The sequence below is a fragment of the Cotesia glomerata genome, linkage group LG4, assembly GCF_020080835.1.
Source record: "Cotesia glomerata isolate CgM1 linkage group LG4, MPM_Cglom_v2.3, whole genome shotgun sequence".
NCBI lineage: Eukaryota > Metazoa > Arthropoda > Insecta > Hymenoptera > Braconidae > Cotesia > Cotesia glomerata.
This window is the reverse complement of record NC_058161.1, coordinates 6,695,823-6,715,526: the sequence shown is the minus strand read 5'-3', so window position 1 is coordinate 6,715,526 and position 19,704 is coordinate 6,695,823. Positions and strand designations below refer to the sequence as shown.

General features: G+C 31.4%; 2 protein-coding genes and 2 non-coding genes across 10 annotated transcripts; 3 read left to right on the top strand and 1 right to left on the bottom strand.

Moving 5' to 3' along the window:
• Positions 1–213: 213 nt before the first annotated feature.
• Positions 214–16,115, bottom strand: LOC123263729. Its single transcript, XM_044726677.1, has 7 exons — positions 15,898–16,115; positions 15,479–15,818; positions 2,954–3,394; positions 2,503–2,885; positions 2,137–2,414; positions 1,442–2,046; positions 214–744 (listed from the first exon to the last, which is right to left on the bottom strand). Exons 2-7 carry the CDS (start codon positions 15,511–15,513, stop codon positions 312–314), a joined length of 2,175 nt encoding a protein of 724 aa, XP_044582612.1. The 5' UTR covers positions 15,514–15,818; positions 15,898–16,115; the 3' UTR covers positions 214–311.
• Trnal-aag lies at positions 9,692–9,773 on the top strand. Its single transcript has one exon. It is a non-coding gene; the product is annotated as a tRNA-Leu (tRNA).
• Positions 15,328–15,399, top strand: Trnaa-ugc. The gene has a single exon. It is a non-coding gene; the product is annotated as a tRNA-Ala (tRNA).
• Positions 16,116–16,175: 60 nt separating the features above from the next.
• On the top strand, positions 16,176–19,677 carry LOC123263733 (YTH domain-containing protein 1-like). 7 transcript variants are annotated; one of them, XM_044726691.1, is made up of 9 exons: positions 16,176–16,393; positions 17,116–17,157; positions 17,294–17,611; positions 17,927–18,016; positions 18,179–18,325; positions 18,449–18,640; positions 18,729–18,914; positions 19,056–19,215; positions 19,332–19,677. In XM_044726691.1, the coding sequence occupies exons 2-9, from the start codon at positions 17,137–17,139 to the stop codon at positions 19,538–19,540; spliced, it is 1,323 nt and encodes a 440-aa protein (XP_044582626.1). In that variant the 5' UTR covers positions 16,176–16,393; positions 17,116–17,136; the 3' UTR covers positions 19,541–19,677. The 7 variants fall into 7 exon arrangements, with proteins under 7 accessions (XP_044582626.1, XP_044582629.1, XP_044582625.1 ...); XM_044726694.1 differs by having other exon boundaries at positions 19,056–19,219; positions 19,329–19,375; XM_044726690.1 differs by having other exon boundaries at positions 16,177–16,393; positions 19,320–19,677.
• The last annotated feature ends 27 nt before the right edge of the window (positions 19,678–19,704 follow it).

The window sequence follows — 19,704 nt, the reverse complement described above, 5'->3', positions numbered from 1 at the left end:
ATATTTTTCTTATTTGGTGAAAATTAACAAATTAATTACTTTAGAGTAAAGCAGTTACAACGGAATATAAATATAATGATTTTAAAAAATAATATAAGTATAATTAATTTATCAAAAAAATATAACGTCATTCTTCATAGTTTAAATAAAAAGTAACAATATTTACGTGTAATTAACAAATCAGTGTATCGAAGGTCTGTCATACATAATGCGTATAAGGTATGTAATTAATCTTTATTTTTTTAAACAATTCAATTGATATAAATAAAATTGAACGGATTAAATTTATTTAAGGCACTTTTAAATATTATTCATGTTGTATTGGTATTATCATACCATGGAGGCATCCAATTAGATGGTGTTTTATTTCTACTTCTTCTAGATTCACTACTTTCATAGTTGTAATTTCTATCGAAACGTTTTTTACTGCTCTCTGGTACTTTTACTGCTGACGTACTAGCATTGTCAAGAACAACGAAAGCTTGATTATTGTTGTCATTGGAATGTTTTAATTCTTTTCCAAAGCTCGGAGAATAAGACCTTGTGTCGTCAATGCCTGAAGCTTGTATTGGACTCGAAGAGTTGTGTTGTAGAGACGGACGTTGTGGTAAAAAGCCTCGCGGTTCGTCATCTACGTTGCAAACATGAAGACGGTACGAGGGGCTAGGAGAGCGATTGTCCGTTGCTGGATTAGTTAAATCCAATTTAGTTGGTCTTGATACTTGCATTGACCCCTTTGATCCCCTAAAAATCATAAAAATAAAATTAGCAGACATCTGACAATTTTCAGAAATTTTTTTATTAATAAAATTATTACAAAAAAATTAAAAGAAAAAATTCCACATGTAGAAAATTTGAAAAACTATTCGTGCAATTTTTTTTTAAATATTTTTTTATTCTAATTTAATTATTGAAAATAAAATCAAAAAATTAAAAACGTCGGCTAACTTTAGTATTATTAAAAATCAGGTAATTATTATTTTAATAATATTAAAGTTAGCCGACGTTTTTAATTTTTTTTCAAATTAAATTAAAACAAAAAAAAATATTTTTTAAAAATTGCACTTATAGTTTTTTCAAGTTTTTTACAAATGAAAATTTTTTATTTATTTTTTTGTAATAATTTTTTAAATAGAAAAAAATTTCTAAAAATTTTTAGATGTCGGCTAACTTAATTTTCATATTATTTTACATTTAATGACAGTTACGCTAAAAAAAGATATTGATGAAAATTAATTTAGCAGATATTTGATAATTTAAAAAAATTTTTGTAACAAGTAAATTATGGTACAAAAAACGAGAAGAAAAAAATTGACATGTAAAAATTTCTAAAAATTAAAAATGCAATTTTTTAAAAGTAATTTTTTGGAACAAATTTATTTGTTGAAAAAAATTAAAAAATAGTCAAGTGACTGCTAACTTCATTGTCATAGATATTTACCTTCTCCCTCTAACAGGCGGTTTATTGACAACAGTATCATCTTGGGTTCGTGAGTGAAGTACTTGGAATGCATTTTGATCGCACTCAGAATATTCTATACCACGCTGATCATCGTTGTTATTATTATCATTATTAGTGAGCCAATTATTTTGATGTCTACGAAAATCAGTGAGACTACGATCACGATATTGGTTTTTGACATCTGTGACTGAGTAGTCTCGTTTTGTACAATAAGCATCACGATACTCTGGATGAAGGTTCATGTCACCTTCAGGACGTAAATTAACTGGCCTTCTAAGTGTTTCTGTTCGTGGTACATTACCATAAGGCACATATTGAGATCTAACTTCACTGGTCGGATGATACTGTCGTAAATCAGGTACTAGACGTCTATTGAAACCTGAAGAAGCTACTGATGGTCTTCGCGACAATGGTGGCTTGCGATAAATTGGCTGGCCTCTATCGAGATACATAGATTTGTACTCAGGATCCTGGTCAATTTTTGTTGAAAATTTTCCTGGATTTGATGAATTAACTTTCGAGCCATCTGCGCGACCTATTTCATCCTCGGGTTTTAATAATTTTGGTCTTTCTCGTGGGAAGTCCTAAATAAATTTTTGATATTATTTTATTTTTTTTCTAGCCAAATTTATTATTATAAAAAATTTTATTTATAATAAAAGTAATATATTTACTTTGTAGGCATCTTTATATTCAGGTATCCCCAGAGGTGGTCCTTTGAGATCTTCCAGTTTGGATACCAGAATGTTCATGTCTTCTTCTTTCTTCCATTCCTGTTCTTGACGTTCCAATTGCAGTTTCGAATCTTCAATCTGATGAATAACATGTTCTTGACTCTGATCCATAGGCACTGCACCTCGAGGATCGAGGAAATTTTGATAATGCTCAGTTCTGCCGGTAAATTCTCCTCCAGATTTTAAGTGGGACTCTGGCACTTTTAGAGATCTTTTTTCTGTAGAAATGAGCAAGTAAATAAAATATAGTACAAACTTTTACATAAGCTCAAAAATAAAATTGAAACGTTAATTATATTGACATACCTCGAGTAATATGAGGTTTAAAAACAGCAGTATACTCGGGAATAAAGTTCGATTCTCCTTCAAGTTTCAGATGAGCTCTTTGACGAAGTATTTCCGGTCTTCTGGCTCCAACGAATGGCACATACTGGTCATGATTCTCCGTAGACGTCTCAAATTGTCCTTCTAGTTTTAAATTAGTTGGTATACGTGCGAGCTCTGGTCTACTGACGTTCAACCACTCGATGAACTTCTCACACTGTTCCGTGACAGTTCGCATGTCTCCCTCCATCTTCAAGGAAGTCGGCCGGCGTGCCAGTTTTGCACGGTGGATACCTTCATATATTTTATAGTTTGCTGACTCAGTGTCGGTATAAAATGCACCACCGTGTTTTAAACTTGTCCCTCTTAGAAAGTAAAATTAATTGATCATTATAAAAATTGATTGTTTTTATTTTAATCAGTTTTTTATTACCTGCGAATAGGTGACCGTTTCGCAACATCAGGAACCTGAGAAATTTCAATAGCTTCCATCGACTTGTCATTGATATTAACTTTTGGATTATTTATTGATTGAATAGAATAGTTGCTAGCAAAATTGTGAGCGAAAATTTTCTCATCGTCGGCTCTCAATAGTGATTCTTCACTGGTAGCTTTAAAAGCTCTCCTATATTCCGTGGAAAGATTTTCGAATTCATGGTCATTATCTTCATAGTTACGAGCTCCCAAGGTGTCCTTTGGACTATCTGGTACTCGCTTACGCCTGTAACGTGCGAGTTCGTCGACCGTGAGTGTTTCGAGAGCTTTTGGCCATGGGAGCAAATCCCGAGCTCTAGTCTTGCGATCTCGAAATTTTAACAGAGCTACCTCAGAATCTGAAGAAGACTTTTGAGCTCCTCGTAGCGATGGTCTACGTCTGTAAATATATTTTTATTTATTTTTAATTACTACATAATTTTTTTAAAATTACATTTTGAAACTTTTATAACTAATTTTAGTTATTGTTTTAAGTAAATCAACCTGGGTGGTTGCCCAGCGCAAACTGAGATACCTTGTAGTCCAAGTTTTCCTGGAAGCAAACTAAGGTGGGGTCGAGGGATCCACGTCGAAGAACAGGAAGAGGGTGGTACGTACAGGCTCGGCATGCCTCTACATAAACGAGAAGACAAAGCAGTAGAGAGAAAGAGAGAGGGAGAGAGAGAGAAAGATATAAATTGTGGGAGTCTTCCAGACGAGATGGATCGATCTACCTTGTATACAAAAGTTTTCACACCCTTTTTCACCCCATCGTACATACTATCCTTCTTTCTTGCTCTTAATCAGTGTATATGATATCTTTTTTGCAAAATTCTTTCAGACTCTAGTATCCATGTACATAATGTTGGAAATGATATAAAATTTAACGACTACCATGCACGAACGAGCTGTATTGACGCGAGATCCCCGGCGATGTCTCTTCGAGGTCGCTTGGGTCTGGACCGATGTCAATGTATCACGCTACCATGTCATTGAGTGTTGATGGAATGCAAACAATTTCTTGAAGGATCATCAATCGATCTCCAACCTGAGTTCCGATCAAAAAAAGACAGTTTTTTTTTAGTTTTATGTAAACAATTCCTTCAAGAAACATCAATCGAACTCTAACCAGAGGCCTGGCCAAAAAAAGGGCGGTTTTTTTGGTTTGAAAAAGAATTTTTATTTTCAATGCTTTCTTTTTACATAGTTAAGTAATAATATTCTTATAAAAAACTTAAACACTAATATAATTTATTTTGATATGTCATCACATGATGCTCTAATCAAAAATCGATTAGTGAAAAAATATAGATATTTTCTTAAATTATTAATTTTCTCTTAGTATAAAAAGTAAATTTATTAGTACTGTAAGTTATATATTTAATGCTATGGAAAAATTTTAAATTTAAAAATATAAAAAACCATTGCAACTTTAACTTACCTTCTCAAGGCGGTATGAAGGGATGGGAGAAGGAGTCAGGAGGGGAGTATTAGGAAGGAATAAGGGTTAAAAAAATTTACAATATATACAATATTTACAAAATTCTACGGTTGCAGAAGAGTTTACTGCCTGTGACGTCTTCGGCTGTTTAAGAGTGATCGTACTCTTTGCTGTTGTTGAAATTGCTGTTTCTTGATTCTGGCTCTCCGTCGTAATTCATCTAAATGCTTAGCTTCACCATGAAGCCACCAGTATTTTTCATTCAGCTTGTCTAGGCTATCATGGTCTCTGGCCGGGAGTGCCATTGAATAAACTATGGACTCTGATGGGAGATGGTCCATATCTGTGAAGATAGATTTTCTTGCACAGTGTCTTCTAATGTGGTATATAATAGGCACATTGAATTCATTTTGAATGCAGCCCATGCGGTCAAGGTTGGTGAATAGCTCTGGAGGACTGTAGTTGCTTCCGGCCATTATTCTCATTAGTTCGGTGTTGTCGATCTTCAGATTCTTAATTATGTCATTACCAATTTCGTACATGGTACTGAAGTAGTTCCTAGTGAGGGTAAGGCAGAAGTTATCAAACCTGGGAATATCTGCTAGATCGTAGATCTCTTTATTGCTGAGTCGCTTGATGTAATTGGACTCAGCTGAACGGTATCTGCCTAAGCAGGTTTTTAGGCAGGATCTTTCAAACTTGCGATACTTCTCCATGACCGATGGGCCTACATTCCACCAAATTGGAGCCGCATAACTGATGATAGGTCTGACTAGCAATTGATAGCAAATCAACTTTGCTTTTGTTTATATATTTCTGTTGTAGAAAATACGAGAATTTGCTCTGAACGCATTTTTACCTTTTTTGAGTTGAATAGCATGATGTTTGTTCATGCGTATCAGATAATCAAAATGAACTCCCAGATATTTGACCATGTCCTTATTTGGGATGTTAAATTTTTCACCTGTGTTGTTGTCTGTGATGGTGATTTGAAAGTTCTTGATCAGTAGGACTGTAGGAGGAGTGATTTCATTTACAGTCTTTCGAAATAATATTGTCTCACTTTTATCTGGGTTCATTTTAAGGTTCCATGACTTGTAGCAATGGTATTTTTCATTAATTATTTTTGTTAACTTATCTTGTATGACCGGTATTTTATTATCTGCAACGTAAACTGTTTCATCATCAGCGTATGCTCCACTGTATGTGTTGTTACCTGAATTGAGACCAAATTTATTGAGAATTGCGCTTGTGAATATGATGAACAGTATAGGCGAAGTGGCGGTCCCTTGCTGTAATCCTTCTAGTATATTGAATATTGAAGTTGATATGTTGATACCATCCCAAACGATGAAAGATTTGCCATGGCTCATATCGTATATTAGTAGAATCAGGGTCACTGGAAAGTTTAATTGTATTAAAACATATATGAGGCCATTCAGCCACACTGAATCAAAAGCCTTTTCAAGATCTATGAGAGCTGTGCCAACCAGTTTACCGTTTAAAAGATGTTTGTTTATGTCGGATGCAAATTTATTTATTGCATGGACAGTCGAGTGTCTAGCTCTGAAACCGTATTGGTTATCTGGTAGGATATTATTTTCATTGACGTGATTCATGAGCTGGGTCTTGATAAGTTTCTCAAAGATTTTGCTTATGTTAAAAGTGAGACTGATTGGTCTATAACTTGCTGGTTTGGAGTGGTCTTTATCCTTTTTCTTTATTGGTATGACCTTGGCTTTCTTCCATCGTGTAGGATAGTAAGTGGTTGAAGCAGTTATTAAAGATTATGGTATAATCTTTAATAACTGAAGCTGGTAGATGTTTTAGAATTATCATCGGTATATTATCTATACCTGATGAAGTTTTATTATTGGCTGTCTTCAAAGTGAGGGCTACTTGTATATATGTATGCAAAAAATTCAGTGACTCCTGATTCTGCGATGGATAATGAGCGGGATTCGTTCTTGAAAAGGTAGTGTGTGTGAAATTATATCTTCTGTAACTATCTATTCTTGATTTTATGTCTTCTGCTGCTGTATCTGCAAATTGCTTGGTCGTTGTGCCTTGATTTGTGTATCTCGGTGAGTTTATGGATTCAAAGTATTTACCTATGATGTTCAGTTTTACAATTGGCTGATCAATGATGTAATTATTTTTATCTTCTGCTGGACTGAAATTGTTGAGTGTATGGTCAGAGATTAATGGGCTATTTTTGTTTATTATCAATGTTTCTATACGTGGCGGTTCTTTATATCTAAAATGTCTATTAATGTTTGGAAAAAATTTAGCTGAGTCTCTGTAGTTAATATTTTTGGCCAAGCCTTCCTAGTATGCTGTTTCGGAGTTTTTAAATTCGTTGATTAACTGCTTGTTAACCAGCTTTATTATTGATTTAACTTGGTCTTTATTATTTTTGTTTTTAAACAATTCAGCTACCAGGGCTGATTTGTATTTATGGAGTTTAATGATTTTATGGTTAATGTATTTTTGACAGCCTCTTTTAATATTATTTTTAACTATGGGAACTGTTGCAGAGATTGCATCCTGTATGTGATTTTCAAGCATTAATATATTGGAATCTATTTCTTCTATTGTTAAATTTCTATCATGAGGTAAGTGTTCAGCAATATTGTCTTCTAGGTAGTCAGCAAACCTGGTCCAGTTGGCTTTTTTGTAATTATATCTTGCAGTTGGTGTTGGTGAACTTGAAATCCCTTTTAGAAAATCATTATGGTCAATTATAAAACAGATAGCATTATGATCACTATCATAGGGAAGAGTGGTCAGTTTTCCATTTATTAGTCCTCTGAGAGTGATTCTAGAGTCAGCCAAACAGTGGTCTAGGAAGGATCCAGCTCTTGGAAAGGTAGGTTTGTTCGGTGTGTACATGATTGTTTTGTTGTGTATTCCAGCATCTTCAATCCATTTGTGTAGGAGAGCGCCTCTTTCATTTAAATTTTTATCACCCCAGATGGTGTTTCTTGCATTCCAGCCTCCAGCCAAGATAAAAAAGATGTTATCTGATCTTAATTTAAAGTCTTCACACATCTTGTTGTATAATATGTTATTGGCATTATCTTGAATTTTTATGACAGTATATTCAATTATTTTATTTGATGCAGCATTTGGGTATGAGATGTATGCGAATTTTATTTTTTTGTTGATTAAAATAGCTGTATCTCCGCCACTTTCGGAGTACGGTCTATCAGTTCTTATAAAAGAATAATTTTGAAAACTTAGTTTGTGTTTATTGTTAAGTTTTGTCTCTGAAATAAGTGCTATATCAATTTTATTTGTATTGATAAACACCTTTCAATCATGTCTTCTTTTATTTGTTGCTATTGAATTGGCGTTGATTGCACATATTTTGAAGTTGCTGGTTATGGAATCACTGTTTTCCTGTCTGTCACTTGAATTGTTTGATGTTTCGATTGGAGTATTATTCATTGTCGAACGTAGATAATAAGAATTCAATTTTTCTAGAATTATCAGTTATTTTTTTATTCATTTCAGTAAATTGTTCTTTTATAATATTGAGCATACTGTTTTTAAATTGATTCAAGGTTTTCTCGATTGAAGTAAAGTTATTACCAGTGTGTTGAGCTGAGTTATTGTTTGGAGGAGGTCTTAGAGTATCCTCTGGACTTTCATTGACGTTGAATCTTCTTGGAAGCGGTGGGAATGCACTATTATTATCCATGACATTGGCATATGAGAAATTTGGATTAACTGTCCTAGAGATTTTGTTAATTTTGTTTGATTTTATATATTTTCTCAGGTCATGGGTTTGGTTTTTGACACCTTGTGCCATGGCGAGGTAAGGACAACCTTTGTAAGAGGCTGTATGTCCACTCTCTCCACAGTTGATGCATTTCAATAATTTTTTATCTATCTTGTCGTTTATTTCACATTTGCCTCTCTCTTTTATTGGTCCATGGTTTTTCCCGCACTTTACACATCTGTATTCTAGGTTACAGTTGCTGCTCGAGTGTCCAATGCGTTGACACCGTCTACATTGAAACGCTGCTTTTTTCTTGAGTCTTTCCCAGCGAATATTTTGATGAAGCATACGTTTTATCCTGGTGAGCTCAGCAGGTTTACTTCCATTAGATAATTGCACTATGAAATAGAATTTATCTGCAACTTTGAGATCAAATTGTAATTTGGTCACTCGTTCAATCTTGACATTTGTTAAATTTTTACTGTTGATACTGTTGATCACATCACTTTCATCGTATTCAGATTTTATTCCCTTTAGAACAAGAGAAATTTTTTTATCTTCTTTTGGTGTATAAGGATAAAATTGAACTTCATTAACTTTTAATATTTCTTTAATTAATTTGTATGTTTCAATATTTAGAGATTTTACTGTTATATAATCCTTGTCGGTGTATCTAACCCAAAAATCTCCTTCAGGTATTTTTCCATCTGTAATTATTTTTGTCAGTGTCTTCATGTTTTTGGTGTATACATGGATAGGTGGTGGCCTGGACTTAAGCTTGAATGGAGTACTGTTAACATTTTGATTTAAATTGGAGTTGTTTTGTTTTGGCGGTTGGTTATGTTTTGTACTGACATTTGATTTATTATTATTTTTTTGTGTTTGATTATCTTGTCCCAAGAGGTCAGTTTAATCGCAAATCATAATATTATCAAGTGGATCAAAATTATTCGACGTGCTAGCAGCTTCGCTATCTATCGGCTGGATTGAAAGAGTTCGTTTTCGAATAAATTTCCGCGGGGTTTTAAACTCATCCGTCGACTTGGTGTTGAGATTCTTGTTAGTACTGCCATCTTCCGGACGCTCTGACGAACTCGATCGAGACCTTGGGGCTTTTAGGTTCGGTGTTGCAATCACTTTTTTTTTATTTTTTAAAAAAAATTTTTAAAAATTAGTTGTCACTGTTAATCCTTCTAGTTCTTTTAATTTTTTAGCATTTAGTAACTAGGTTAAGTCCTCGGAAGACTTACTTTCAAATCTTCGTCTTTTGCTGTTCATTTTTTCACTTGAATTTTTAGGTTAGCAATGTGCTTAGGATTTCTCCTAGCCCACGCTAATTAATATTTAATAAACCACGATCCGTTTAATTATTTTTGGTTGTTCAATAGGTAAAGAAAATATCGCCAACAATAATAGGATAAGATTTTGTATTTTAATCGTAATTTTGTACAGTAGTTTTAACTATTCCGTTGTAGTATAAAGGCACACGATGTGCACACGTTCATATCACAAACGGAACTCGAAAAAAGGGCGGTAGCGTGGCCGAGCGGTCTAAGGCGCTGGTTTAAGGCACCAGTCTCTTCGGAGGCGTGGGTTCGAATCCCACCGCTGCCAAATTTTTTGTCCGATTCACTAAAATTGATTATTTGTTCATTAACTTTTATCATATTTTTTCATTTTGGAGCTACTGAGGTCATCAAAGACAATTCTACGTGCTGATGGATACTTAATCAATGATCGATTAATCAGTGCAAGGCCTAAGACATAAAATTGTCATTCGGCAGCCGAAATGGAAGTAGATTTCTTACTAAAATAAAATCAAAATACTGACAATTTAAATACTTCAATTACATATATAGAATATAAATACCTTTTCCCTAAGTTACGAAAAATTTGTATTATCGTTGAAACGAATGCACTAGTAACATTTCATTAAATTCCTATAGACGAGTAGATTATTTTCAGTCTAGGAAAATGAAATGACGTAAAAAATGAAGCTCGTTTGATGAGCTTCAAGCTTAAATTTACAAAAATTTGATAAGTTATTTCATTCAAAAATCTACCAAAATATGAATTTCTACGATATTGAAAATGTTGAATTATTGAGTTCGTCTACAAAAATTATTCTCTTTTAAGGTAGTACGGTTATGAAAGCAATATTTCAAGAAATCCTCGAAACTTTGAATATAAGTCATTAAATACATAATACATATGCTGTTAAAATTTGAAGAAGATTTACCACACCAAGCTCGAGATAATTGCAATTGAAAATGACATTTTTGTACATGTAACATAGGAGAAGCGTGGGAAAATGACAGTATTTTTAATTTTTTCCATCGAAAGAATTTCAAGACTTTATCAAAAAACTAGTAGATTGAAGAATATGATATTTCGAACAATTAAAAAAAAAATGAAAATTTTTTACCATGTAGTTTTCGAGATTAATTAAAATCAATTTCACTTTTAGAGGATTATTTTTAGGAGAGGGGGTACAAAAAACAGCCGCTAGTCACTGAAACCGTAGTGTGTGTGTATATGTATAGAGAATATAGTAGTGACGAGTACAGTAACGTTAAAAAATCTTAACCTACAACCTTAGCTCTGTCGATACGTATAACATGGATAGCGAGTCAAAATTTTTGATCTGGATTGTCGCGGAGGTACTACCTTAAGATTTTATATTTTAAATATTTTAAGTTTGTTTTATTTTGAAAGTAAAAGTATTCATCTTTGAGTAACATTTGGTGAAAACATTGTCACTCTTGAAAAAGGTTTTATTTTATTATTTCCGAAAAATATAAATTAAAGTACTCGAACTACAAATCATAAAACTAGGTACAATTCGAGCATTGTTTAGACTGTATAAACACTAAATGTTACAGGATGTAAAAGAATAACGGTAGTAATATATTTGTAAGCAGTTAGTTCTCTCTGATCCTTGGTGTTCAAACACACTCCCAAAACTCTATTTTAATAAAAGACAATTTTCCAATAATTAAAATCTTCAGTCATTTAAAAGATACACTGTTACTTATATATCCATAATCCCAACAGAAAAATTTTAAACCCTGTCATTTCTGAACTACTTGACCGGTTAAGCTCATTTTTTAACTTGACTTTGGTATTTGTCTGTAGAATAAGTATTTTAAGTTTGGAAAAGATCCATTATGAATTGGAAACGCTATCCTCGTGACAAGCCGCGTTCTATACCGTATATATATATGTCGGAGAGGCAGGAACTTTTGTTGGAGATTCAGCATTTTGTGATTCACTCATTTTTATTATTACAATTAATTAATATTCACAATTACAAGATCAATTAATAAGAATGAGTAAATAAACTCGTATGATCAAATATTTTAGAATTGTTAATTATCACTTATCATTTACACAGTAGTACACAAAATACGATATAAGATTAATTTAATTTAGAACGCAAACAGTATTAAAAATAACTTGCGATAGACCGAAACTTAAGAAATAACAAATTCGCGATCACCAGGACGTCTGTTCAATCTCAATTCCAAAGCAAGACTGTCTTTTCCAAAACTATTCTCAAATACTTAGTCTGTCTGCTGCATATTTCCCTTTTCCTTAATAATTTTATGATACCCCTATCGTCCTGGGATCCCGACTACGTTGACAACCATGTGTCTACCTAGGCCTAAGCCTACCGCAATAAAACAATTTTGTTAAACCTTATTTTACAACATATTAAAAGTAATAGTACATTTTTTAAATTATTAAAAATAGAAATATCCTAAGGAACATTCTCATCACTTTGTCAGAAAATACTCCGCTGTACTTTATTCTCCGACATATATATTTATGTAGGATTGATAATAAATAGTGAGAAAATACAATATTATTATCCACATAGAGTGATTCGAATAGAATCTTTATTTTAAAAGAATCGTATCGAGAGAAGTGTCGTTACTTGACAGAGTTTAGTCGCAGACTAACTATCATGTTAAAACTATTCTATTGTGAGGTCTAACCCTCTGTATTGCCTTCAGTAAAACACATGTTTTTCTTCTTAACTAAGACCATAATATTTGATTGTACTGTACAAAGTAAAATAATGAGTCCTTTGTACGACTCAAGTGCCTAAGTCATAAAATCAAGCCTATACAGGCTTTCTTATTCTAGCTGCACAAATGTGCCTTAAATGTGTTTTTCACAATTAAAAACTAATGAAATAAAATAATACTATTTTTCTAAAATAAATATTTCTAAGACAAAATATCTAAAATATAAAACTAAAAGTTTTGTAACTGGACTTATTTTTGCTCAGAGAATCCAACAATTTATATATGTCGGAGATAGTATCGAGCTGAGTTTTCCCAGAGACAGAAAAATTCCCAAAATTTTAGTTTGTCTTTCTAAAAATTGTAAAGCATAGAATATTTAGTTAATATTTATGACTTAATCCAATTATATTTTTTATGGCTATGGCGATGGGCTTGAGCCCGGAGTGACAGTGGTCTCATTAAACGTAGTCGAAGTGACAGGATAGGAGTAAAGGGTATATAGTTAGAGGTATCGATAGACAATGAGGGCTGTCAAAATATTTTGAGAGGAGAAGTACTTAGGGTACTGAGATGAATAGTGCTGGTTGAGCATTGATCGAGTAAAAACATCGAGCATATCCTGCTGACCCCTGATTCGTTCTCGGTCTTATTACCCAACGCTTTTACTTTATATATTAATTGTATTTAAATAATTAGTTATCATCCGAACACGGTGTCTCAGCGACCCTAGTATAATTTTATTATTTATTTAAAAAACGCGGGGGAGTTGAGCTTTTTTATTATTATTTTCGTAATCTACGGATTTTTTTACATAAAATAGAACAATAAAATTCCACTACCAAATTAGTTTCTACAACGGGTAAGAGTAAAGTCAGTGGGCTATATTGCATTAAGACTATTTGTAGCTGTAGTATTATTTATACGAGTTAGTGTACATTATATTTTAAATTAAAATCAGGGTTATATTTTAATTATTGTAAAGTAATAAACATGGAACAAATGAATCCGATGGACTCTACCGCCCCTAACAATGTTCCTCCGACATATATATACATACATACGTATATATACTTTTGAAACATATCGACGGCCTAATTAGCAATTGGTCTGCTAACTCCTTATTTTTTAGAGGGTGATTTTTTAATATTTTGATGTAGCAATAGTCTAATTGTAAATTATTTGAATGATTTAAACTAAAATATTATACCTCTATTAGATATTAAATTGTTTTTTAAAGTGATAATAAATTTTAAACTAATTGTTTTTTCGTACAAATGGAAGATTCTCTGAAATGGAGTTAAACAATTTGCTAATTAGAACGTCGATATATATTTTCTGAACCAGCTCGACGAGCTGAGCCAGGAAATAGTAAAATTTTTCGAAAGTTCCATCATGAGGACCAAACTCAATAGTTAGATTTCTATGAGATCTACTAAAAATCAATAAGTAATAGAGTTGGACTAAATCAATAAATACAACAATTAGATATCTGAACATAGTCGTGATCTATGCCGTTGACCAAAAGTCTGAGAAACGGAGTCATCATTCCTCATGAGTTACGGCTTAGCACTGTTATGTTCAGTAGGCAGGGTCAGAATCCGACCTGGTGACCTCAATTTAAACATCCCCCTAATAAATTTACATATTTAGGGTAAGTGAAGATATTATTGGCCCGTAAGACCATTAAGTAGCGAGCCGAACATTCGTGTGTTACTATTCAGGTCTTGACACGCACAATTATCGCTACACACTCGTATAAATCCACCAGCCCAATTATAATTCTACCACTATGTTACGTGATTAAATCTCGCATAAACGCGTCTACTAGAACTTTTATTGTGTTGAGACTTCTTGAGACACGCGAGGTCTCTTATCTCATCCACTCGTCTATTTTTATTTTAAAATACTTCAATTATTTTATTTTTTATCTTTATGAAATGAATATTAATTAGTCCGCTCATGATATAATAACAATGATTATTATTATTAAAGTATAGCTATTTATTATAATTGTAAAATTTTTACTACACTCCAAATTTATATTCGGAGTACAAAATACACTCGACTGTCAACAGGTTTGTTCTATTATACTAACTGATAACAAGTCAATGTCAAAAATAGTGTTATCATTATCACAAAATCGCTCTACATAACAATCAGGTCATACGATAATTTTTAAGACATATTATCAAAAGTTAATTTTCATCCGTAACGAATTGATTATTCTGCGGTTCATTTCAATCGAACTTAATGCTTGCAAATCACGTAACTATAGTGGCCCGAATTAGTTTTTAAGTAATGAACCGGTGAATGCAATCAATTTTCATTAAAGCTTAGACCTTTCCCAATTTTTTTTTATTTTACTTGATAAAATTACTATTTTAATTGCCTTGTCTTATTTATAGAATAAAATAGCTTGAAGAAATTCTTAATTACATCGAGAATTGAAAGATTATTGAATAAAGAGAAGCGAGAACAATATTTTGTTGAACCATCAATAAGTAAAGTTGCCGGCCCATTGATTTTTTTTCATTATAAAATTTTTATTCAATAATAGTAGGTTTTTTTTACATCTTTATACATGTAATTGGTTATAGCGATTATCGATTAAAGTTGATCTCTGACAGTCTGATGTTATAAACAGCTTTGAGTATGTAGCATAAAAAAATAATGGAAACAGCAATAAATTAGCTGCACATATAAACCATATTATCATGAAATTATTGCAAAGTATTAATCATTACAATTATTCATAGATAGCTAGAGAATTTATAGTTACCGAAGTTAATAATAGTTAAAGATTTACAGTATTGTAACTACTAATATACCTAAGCTAATCAGTTAGTAATATCTATTAGTACCATGAATAATAAATTTTAACACAAATTTAAAAAATATCTATTTAAATATCTTTGATTTGTATTTTCACAAAGCATGGTATGAATCCATAAGCCTAATTTTTTCAAAATTTCAATTTATAAAAAAAAATTACTCTGGAAATCTTATTTGTACAATTACGAAAAAAAAACCTTCAATTTTTGACTTAATCGTAAAAAATAATATGGGTATTGTTATTCCCAAATTTTTAGTAATGCAAAAATTCATATACAAAATTAGAAGCACTTGTTATCAATCTTGGGGATGTAGCTCAGTGGTAGAGCGTTCGCTTTGCATGTGAAAGGCCCCGGGTTCGATCCCCGGCATCTCCAATTTTTTTTCATTTTTTTTTTTATCACAACAATTTTTATCAATTCTCGAGTTAAGATAAAATGAATAAAAATAATATACCTTTTTTGAACACGTTCGCGTTTTCTTTCACCCATAGCATAATCGTTGGTGTAAAATATGCTTGTGCAGGATAAAATACTAAAGAAGACAACGATTGATTTAAAAAACTTGAAAATATTATAATCGTTCAACTATGTAAATTAAATTATTTCTTAATTCTCTAAAGAACCCTTGCCGCGCGTTTATATCAACGTAACTGGACATTGCAGATTCTAATAAGGAGTTTAGCAGTCTGACAACTCTGCGCAGCTGCAAAGAAATACTTAAGACTCCTGCATATCAATTCGGTTAAAACTGTGTCACTCTACAGCTGATGCTATGAAAAAGAACTCCAAAAACTCTGTAAAAAAATTAATAATTTATGGATTTTTTTTTTAATTATTTTAAATTATGTACATTATAATACAGGTTTTAATGACAGATCTTATTGTATTAGTACGACAGTCTTAACTAGTAACTGCAAACCTGCAACTGTTGAATTTAAATTCACCCGCTTAAGTAAGTCGTATGTCTTCGTATGTTTTCGCATATTTGTAAACAATATTGGCGCGAATCGTAATGCTTATTAACTTTTGGTCAAAGGTCTCCCCACTTGTTTTTCCTATTCATTTTAAAAGCATTCGGTAAGATATATGCGTGTACATATACAGGCACCACATAAGTATACTAAACATTTTTGTTTTCTTGCAGATCGTCATGTCAGTGCGTCTTGTGTCTCCTTCAAGTTTGGAAGTGCGTACTTGTGTCTAGAATTTTCAGCAGTCTTAATCTGAAATTCAAGTAAGCTCATAGTATTTGTAAACCATTGACGCAGTTACGCCAAACGTAAACCGGCATCATCTAAGAAGACCTTATATTGATATTGATTTTACACAGGCGAATCGATAGAAACAACAAAAAAATAATACAAGATAAGTAAGTCGTTAATTTTAGTTCTATATTTAATATATTATTATATCTTAAATTATGATGATGAGTCAATGGTCAAATGGATTTGAAGAAAAATACGATAACGGTATTACTTAAAATATGTTGATAATTATATTAAAGAACGATATTCATAAATATATATTTAAAAAAAAATAAAATTTAACAGAATAATCTTTTATTCATGATAAAATTTTTCAATGAGTATTTTTAAAATATTTTGTGAAATTATTAAAAATAGAAGACTATAGATTGATTGTTGGCTGAAGAAAAAAATAAGTTCAGCTTACGGTAGATTAATTGATTAAAATCACCGGAATGTATTTGTAAATAATCATCGAACTTTGTACTTACTCACTAAGTTCTTAAGAGTACGTATATTTATAAATAGATTTTTTTTCTTAAATGAGACATTCTTAAATAGTTAGATAAGCCAAAACTTAGCCGGTATTATTATTATTATTTTTATTTTTATTTCTTATTGGGTTGTATTTACTAAAGATAAAAATTCTAATTGTGTTACAAGGATTTAACTTGGATTGTGCCGTTAAGAATAGGATATAAAAATAAAAGAGCAAAGTGTTGATTGAAAGGTCGTCAAAGGCTATGTAGATATACATAAATTATCTATAATAATAATTATTATTGTTTATTTATCATTTATGCCTCATTATTAATTACTGTCTAAAGTATTTTGTCTCGTGTTACAGAGTCCTCTTAAGATAATCAAAATGTCGTTGTGGTCTTTTAGTGTGCGTATATCAAAAATTAATTTATTATCTAAATTTATAAATTAATCCGTATATACTAGGAATTGTTAAATTTAATTTAGTACATTTATTTGGGTTTTGCGTATAATTAATAATAAGTATTAAATTAATTTTTCAGATACTAAAAATGGCTGAGAGTGTCGGTGATGCAATGGCCTGGTCTTTAGATAAAATATCTCATTTGACCATAGGACAATTGCTGATAAGATTTATCGATCGCAGTTTAAATATTGTTGAAAAAACAGCACAATGGAGTTTACCCTATAGTGAAGTAATTGCTGAGGAAGATGGAAAATCATTTAAAACGATAGAATTGGTTAGACCTCTACCTTGGATCTTTTTTCTACCAAGTTTAGTTGTTTTACGTAGCTTCAGATTAACATGGAACATTGGAGCTTGGATTTTTGGATACCCTCAGATTCAACCGGTTGACATTGTATGTATCCTATTATACACTATTTTATTGAAATTTTTTTTATAAGGTAAAAGACCCAGTTATTGACACTTGCAATTTTATTTTAATTAAAAAAAAAAAAAAAAAAAAAAAAAAAAAAACGAATCAACTCTAAAAATTAATAAGTATAATTTTTGAATTATAAATTTCAAAATAATTGTTTTTTTCAGAACATTTTATTTTTTTAATTAGAATAAAATTGCAAGTTTCAAACAACTAGGCCAGTGTCAATAACTGGGTCTTTTACCTTATTGTTATTTTAATTTTTTTTATATTTAAAATAATTTATTGTGACAGGTTAAGTCTCTGCAAAAAACACGAAGACGCTTGCGAGTAATCAGATTGAATGGTGGTAAAAGAATGAGAAAAATAAAACCAAATTTACGGGTAAGATGACTTTTTTTTTTATTGTTTGTAATTTGTCATAAATTTTTGCTGTAGATAGTTTAATTGTCTAGACTCTAGACCTTTGTGTAGACTATATAATTATATTATATCCTTTGAGGTATCCTGAATGTAATAATATCGTAGTGGTGGTGGGGGGTGTAGGACAGAAGTTTACGGATAAATGAAGCTAAGAGAAGTTTATTGAAGTCGATTCAAATTACTTTATCCAGTCTGTCTTGTCTTGATGCTGGTAAAATGAAATCCTCGCCATCGCCGACGAGGGTTCGTCTGAACACTAATAACGAAACTGTAAGTTTATTTGTATTGTTTGGTCCTCGATTGAATTTAGTATTGTATTTGTATGTTTAAATTTATTTATTTATTTATCAATCAACAAATAAAGTTCTTAAGTCACTAGTTTCTTTTTTATAGGAACCAACACCAGTAACAGAACCATTAATTGTTGGCGTGGATGGAGATCCTAAACGTAAATTTTCTGAAGTCAGCTCAGATTATTCTCAATCATCTGACGAATCTGATGCTGAATATGAACTTTTTAAATCAAGGATTGATTCAAATGCTTCTGAATATCCATCTGAAGATGATGATAATAGTTTTAAAATTGTACGTAATCATTTCAGTATTCATTAATAAGAACTATGTTTTTGTGGGTTAATTTGTTTTCTTGTAAAATGTAATTTTATTATTATAGCAAGTAGACAATAGTGGAGAATTAGATGGATCTGATGATGAGATACCTGATGAAGATGAACAAGAAACACAGGCAGAAGTTGCGGAGTTACTGAAAGATGTTGATTCAATAAAAAATATTGTAGATGATTTTAAACCAGATTCTCAACAACATTTGATGATGCAACAGTATGAAACTTTCCTTGAAGTAAGATTTCTTAAATTTTTTGCCCGGCTATGTGACAACTCGCTTTTATTTCGCTTTACACTAATTATATTTTTTATTAGCTTTATTGTAACAATAATAATAATTTATACTTTTATACTATAAATAAAATAAATATTATAGAAAAAAAGATTAAATGGAAATGAACATTTAATCAAAAAATATTCCGAAGAATCACAAGATTATTACTCTCCTAAAAGTACTGAAGATGGAGACACAGCTTTTTATTCGCCGTTGAGCTCAAAAAGCTCAAGTCCAGAGCCGATTGATAACGATAATGATCGTAAGTATATAATTAAATTATTGTAATTATGCGAATTGTCATTTAGCCTTTTTTTTCTAGCTTTTAATTTTTGTAAATTCTTGATTTATCAATTTTCATTGTAGGGCACCTCTTCGGGCCAAACAAAAATGATGACACAACCACCAAAGTCGACGAAAAACCAATAAAATCATGCGATCAAATTCACGATAATCATATACGCTCTTCCGCTATTACAATTTCCACTTCTCCAAAACCAATTATTACTCATGGAAAAGTGTATCGTCGTAAAAAATCAACCGGTTATCAAGGTCGTTCTTCAAATGAAAGAGGAAAGAAAAAATAATTATTTTTAATAATTTTCATTCAAATAATTGAAAAACTTCCATTATTTACATTCAATGATAAGTCATAAAAAGTTTACATTAAGATTTTTATATTATTCATAGTTATTTTTTTAATAGATTCAATGATCATTTTCAATTTCACATAATTTTCTTACATCAGTTG